The sequence below is a fragment of the Pteropus alecto genome, unplaced genomic scaffold (genome assembly GCF_000325575.1).
Source record: "Pteropus alecto unplaced genomic scaffold, ASM32557v1 scaffold5, whole genome shotgun sequence".
Lineage (NCBI taxonomy): Eukaryota > Metazoa > Chordata > Mammalia > Chiroptera > Pteropodidae > Pteropus > Pteropus alecto.
Window position 1 is genome coordinate 30,492,447 of NW_006441953.1, and position 6,000 is coordinate 30,498,446.

Sequence of the window (6,000 nt, forward strand, 5' to 3'; positions counted from 1 at the left end):
CGCTACATGCGCCACATGCGCCGTCCGCGCGGTCTTTTTGCCAGCCCCGCCCCGTCCCCCACCTGGTGCAGGCCATGCCGCCGGCCAGCCGCCCGGGCTTCCCCTGCTCTTCCCCGACCGCTTGTGTCTCTCCGGCCTTCTCTCCCACAGCAGGGCAGGATGGCCTCCCAGGGCTGACCTCATTCAGTCCTCCCCCAAGCCCCATGAGGTAGGTACTGTCACGCCATTTTGCAGAAAAGTAAAACGAGGCACGCAAGCTTGGGAGCGTGGGTCTCAGGTCATACAGCCACGTGCGACCCGCGCGAAGTGCCGACCTGAGCTGGTGAGGACCGGCGTCTCACGCAGGGCCCTCATTGCTCGCGCCCTGTCCTTAGCCATTGCTCTCAGAACAGCACCCAGACTCCCAGCCAGGCCTGTGAGGCCCTGCGTGTTTTGTCCCCATGCGCCCTTCCGCTCTCCTGTCCCCTGCTCTTCCCTCGTCTAGTATGGCTGTCTCAGTGTGTTCCTGCCTCAGGAGTTCTCAGCAGGGACAGTACTGCCACTAGGGAAGGGAGTGCTGGTCACTGATGGGGATGCTGCTAGTTTCTGTGACTGGGGGGTGCTGCTAGTTACTATGAGTGGGGGGCTTTGCTAGTTGCTCTGACGTGGGGCAGCATCACAAACCACTTCTGGGGGTGGGGGAGGCGTTACCATCTGCAGTGGGGAGAGGTATTGCTAATTTACTGAAAGGGGGTTGGAGGGAGCATTGCTAGTTACTGACGGGGGAGGGGCTGCCACGTGCATTTAGTGTTCTGGGGGTCAGAGATCCTGCCCATCTAATGTGTGGGGGACAGTTTTTCCTAAGAAGCCCCAGCTTCTGGTAGCACCCCAGTTCGGAAGCACAGCTCCCAGGGCCCCGGCAGTCTCTGGCTGGTCCTTTGGCTCCACCTGCTTTTCCCAGCCGTCAGGTGAGGGTGCCTGTCCTCAGAGAACTGCCTTCCCTGCCAGTCTGCCCTCAGTGCCCCCACGGGGTCACCGGTCCCCCTCCCCTAGAGCACGAGGTCCTGCTGCTTGGCTTGGCAGGTCTCGTGGGGTGGGAGCCCTGAGAGGAGGTGGCCACGTGCGGTGTCCTGGTGCCCAACCCAGCACCCACCTCTGGATCACGGCAGGGGGCAGGGGGAGCCGGGTCTGCTTTGAAACAGTAAAACGCTTCATGATTCTTAACTGTCCACAGGAAAACATGAGTGATTCGTAATTTAATCTCTGTGTATAAAGAGCCATGTAGCCCTTTTGAAAAAGTCTGGCTTTTGATCTGTTGAAAATTGTTCCTTTAATCTTAGGTGTCTTCTGTTTATGAAGCAAGATGCACGGGAGAGAGAAGTTCTGGAGCGAGATCCAACCGCGCCCGCAGAAGGGCGTCCTCCAGCGCCGGCTCCGACCCCGGGGACCCAGGCTCGGACGGCGGCGGCGGCTGGGCCGAGCCCGGCGAGGAGGGCCTCTTTTCTCGAACTCATCTCTAAACCTGCAGAGTAGTGCAAATTATTTTTTAAAAGCGAAATGTGATGGGAAATGACCCTTTTGTGAGGCCTGTTAATCTAACACAACACCTTAGGTTTCTTCTCAATTAGCTGACTCAGATCAGTGCTTCTTTCTCTCCTTGCTGATTTTAGAGTTGAGGACAGCTATCCTGTTGAAGATTTTTTTTCCAAGCTGTTAAATTCTTGGCTCTTTGAAATAGACTAGATTGTGTTGTCAAATCAAGAATGGGTGTGCATGTGCTTGTCCTAGAAGTGTCACTGCTCCCTGCATCTTAGCTGCGCCTCCTCACCGCAGCTGGGTCCCTGTCACCTTGTTCGCACTGCGGTGCCAGCAGCCACTTCCGCTCTTCACCCTGTAGCTTTGGAACACTTAGGCTTTACTCTCTAGGAACTGGGGTAGAAGTGCTTCCCCTGCAGTGGCTCAGGCCTTCCCGAGGGCCAGAGGGGAGCACGGGGGACGACCCTGAGGTCCCCGTTCAGTACAACCTCGCGTCCGTCGCAAGGAGGAACCACAAGGGCGTGCTTTTAGAGACTTACAAAATACTGTGTTTTCTATCTTAGGATGTTCCCCCTGAAATATCATGGAAGGTACTATGGTTTGTGACTTTATTGCTAACTGGAGAAGCCAAGGATTTGGGGTGTAGGGTGGTACATGAGGCACAGCGGGGTAAGAGCACCCCCCAGCCTGTTCTTACGTTGCAGTTCATTTACACCGAAACATCTTCCAGGGCTGTTTGTGGCAAGTTTTACACTATTTACTGAGGAGCTTAGTTGAAAATTTTGTTTTTCTTGTGACCTACATTGAAGTGAAGCCCCTCGAACTCAAAATTGTAAACGTTTGACATGCAGTAAAGGCCACCTCGTCACTCCAAAGAAACCTTGTCCGCTGCATTCAGCTACCCTTGTGGCTCTGGTGTAGGATAGCTTAGATTGCATTCTGTGTTTGAGAGAATGTTCTGGGCACGTTCCGTGTGTGGCGGGGTGGGGGCGGGCAGAGTAACGATTTCTCCCACACCTGTGTGACTGCCCCGTGGGAACCTGGGGGCAGCGTGTCTCGTGCAAGTCCTGTTGTTCGTGGCGATCACCTCTGCGGGCTTTCACGCTGCCACGCGTCAGGAGGGGCACTATTTGCGAAGCCTAAACATTTTTAATTGATTTCCTTTTTAACCAACTCATTTAAAAAAAAAAAAAACCTAATGCGTGAAATCAGCGTAGCATGTCTGTAGCGTCGAGAACAGCAGAGAAGTCTGACAGACGAGGCGGCTTGCACACTGGTTTTGGTGGCAGACAGCATGCAGAGGTCGCTCGCTGGGGGCCGAACTGGCCGGGAAACGCGTGACCTGCTGTGAGCGCTGGGCGTTGCTGCCTCTCTTAGTCGATGGCTCAGAAAACTCCCTCCGAGGCCGCGGGGTCCCCGGGTTCAGTGTGTAACTGCTGTGAGACCCCATGGCCGCTGGGCGCGATCTCACCACAGGTCAGGGTTCGTTTTTATGCAGCACATCTTTTGACACTTTAAAGTGGGTTTGTGTGTGTGCGCGTGTGTGCATGTGTGTGTGTAAGACTTTATGTTGCTGTTATTTATTTACAGACTTTATAAGGTTTTATGTATTTTTCTTTCTTCCGGAGCTTCCTAATAATTGATTAGCATCTGCACTGAAATATAATTTAACAGCAAAGGCAAAAAAGAATTGGAAGTTGTAAATTCCTAAAAATCAGTACAGTGACGATCATCCTAGAAATCGTTGCTTATGTAGCAGAGACCAAATAAATAATATCTCGAACACAACCTTTAGCCCAGTTGATTTGGAACAGTTGCTTTTGATCAAGAAAGGGCTCCAGGGGATGGCAGTACAGACTCCCCCACACACGACGGGGGGACAGCTGCGCCGTCCACGGCCCACGCGGAGTGGGCATGGATTACAAACGGGCGAGGGGGTTAACAGATTATGTATTTATTTGTGTCCATAGCGAAGCGGCTGAGGCCCAGAGGCTTGCGGCAACAGAGGTGAACGTGTGGTTTTTAGTTTTGTGAATGGATGATCACAAAGAAAAAGCATTTTTAAAAAGTTGGCAAAACGCTGAAACGCACTGTGGTATGAAGCGCATTGCATATCCATAGCACTGAAGTGTCAGTTCCCATTCTTGGGCTGAGATTTTTTTTCCCGTGGTTGTATTGTTCTGATTTCACGTACACCAGAGTAACTGATTTTTTGTTTTCTTGTGGAGTTAACACCAAATAAAAACTTAGAAAACCAGTTGGTTGTCTTTATTTATCATAGCGAAGACCCCCCCAGCCTCCTCTTCCTTACGTGCGCGTGGGAGACGGCGCCCAGGTGACAGCATCCCCTGGGAAAGCTAATCCTCATCCGGGCACTGCCAGAAACGTTGGCACGCCGCTCGGCTGGAGGAGAGAGCGAGCGCAGCCCGCTGAGGACTGAGCTCACTTCGTCCAGTCCCCCGCCCCAGCTGCTGCCTGAACCCGCAGAGAGCACAGCGTTCTGTCCCCAGAGGGTGGGCCAAGTGTTCTTGTTCCGGAAAAAGTCTGAATACTGTGTATATTAACACGTCGTCCGCCGTAGGAAAGGGACCAGTGCGCTTCGAGAGAAATGTAAAGGAAGACGTCATCTGCCCTTCCATCCCCCTGAGATGCGCCTCTGACATTCGTGCAAGACACGTGGAGCCAGCCGAGCGCGTGTACAAACATACACAGAAATGTGCATTAAAGGGCTGCACCATGCCCGCTTCTGTAACTTCAGAAGTAGGTCCGTCACGCCCTGACGTAGACGCGACAGGTTCCCGTCGGTCGGTGGCGTTGCGCTCCGCTTCAGCGTGCTGAGCTGGGGCTCCGTGCACGGTCGCTGTCCTGGGGGAAACGGCCTGTGTAGGGCCTGCTGCCGCCCACGCTGAGGTCGCCAGCAGGGCGCGGGGCAGGGGTCCCTCGGGGCCTGTGTTCGGTGCCGGACTGATTCCGCGGCGTGCCTCAGGCGAGGACTTGTTTTGGGGTTAGCCTTTGCTTTTCGGCTGGGCAGAGGGGATGTGGGTTCAGTACAGAAGGATTTCAGTTGTGTTCTCTCCATTTTTTTAAATTTATGGTTTCTGGAACGTGCAGCAAGTTTTTAAATGCTTTCTCCATCTTAAGAACATACGAAGTATCCTCCCGTGTTATTCCGGAAACCATATCCTTCGTGGAGAGGTCATCTTCATGTGTGTTTGACACGAAGTGAGGCTCGAGGATTCCGCCTCGTTTCCCCCCAGCTAGTTGGCCAGCAGCCCAGCGCCAGTTCTTAGAAAGCCCTGACCTGCCACGATGCCAGGCGATACCTGTATTGGGCTCTCAGCCTGGAACCCGGGTCCGACTGCTCGTTGGCTCTGTGACTTTGGGAAAGTAAGTCAAGTGCCGAAGGCAGTGCCTCATGCCTTACGCCTTCTGAGTGACCAGCCCGTGGGCATCGTCACAGCACCTGTCCTGGGTTTGGCAGCAGTGCCCGGGTGAGTGGGGAGGTGGCACAGACGCCACCTTCCTGGAGGCCCCTGAGGCAGGACTGGAGGGTGTCAGCATAACGGGGCAGCCCCTGTCCGGGCGCAGCAGGTCATCGACGACGGCCTTTTCCGTCGGCGCACTCGTCACCTAGGTGTGCGCTGGCGGCCGCGCTGGCCACACACCCCCTCTTTGCTGTGGTTCTTGCAATACTGTCGGCGCGATTGCTTCACAGGTGCCCACGGCTGTGAGAGCCGGGTGGGATGCCGTGTGCACATTAGCTACCCAGAAACGGGGTCCGGCCTGTTACTGTCCCCAGGAAGGCTGACATCACGGCCAAGTGCTTTTTGAACAACCGAGGGATGTAAAAGCTCTTTAGGTAGAGGGCTCAGTCCACCGCTTCTGCCACTGTAGGTGCCACCCCTGGCAGGCTCCGGGCACATAGGGTAAGCGTGGCCTGCGTCTGCACGGTGTCCAGGGACGGAAGGGAGGGCCCAGCCCCGGCTTCTCCTGAACGCAGCGGGCGGAGGGCGCCCCGGGCCAGGCGCCGTTGGAGCACAGACCTGGCAGTGAGCTGCGGCTCCGGAGGCCGTCGCTGGCCCGGACTCGCTGGTGTGCTCGTAATAGCGTTTTCAGGAACCACCGCCTCACTCTACCCGTCTAGCAATGACTGGTGATGACGTCACCACCTAACGTGGATGGTGTCAGTGTTGTCTGCCGGTAACAGACACAGCTGACACGGGGCTCACGTGTCATCCTAAGCCTGACCCTGTGAATTTTGCACAGAGGCCACTGAAGCCCGGTGAGACATTAAGCTTTCGCTAAGGCCTCACGTCTAGTGAAAGGCGGAGCCAGGATTCTACCTGGCAGCGTGACGACAGCGCCCTCGGACATGCCCCACGTCACCTTGCCAAAGTCCCGCTAACTATGAGAAGTATGCAGCGGGCTCTGGAGACCGCTTCTGGGGAGCAATCTTTTCCAGCCGCCGAGCGTCGGTCTCCGGGC

At 55.3% G+C, this 6,000-nt stretch overlaps 1 protein-coding gene across 4 annotated transcripts in view; it reads left to right on the top strand.

Annotated features, from left to right (window-relative positions):
* Positions 1-3,772, top strand: part of KIAA0232 (KIAA0232 ortholog) — a 43,439-nt gene extending 39,667 nt beyond the window's left edge. For 3 of the 4 annotated variants that reach the window (XM_006919013.3, XM_015594933.2, XM_006919010.3), the window contains one exon: positions 1,320-3,772. In XM_006919013.3, coding sequence (XP_006919075.1) covers positions 1,320-1,499 — 180 coding nt within the window. In that variant the 3' untranslated portion in view covers positions 1,500-3,772. The remainder of the gene's footprint in view (positions 1-1,319) is intronic. The other variant, XM_015594934.2, reaches the window with a different exon arrangement.
* The last annotated feature ends 2,228 nt before the right edge of the window (positions 3,773-6,000 follow it).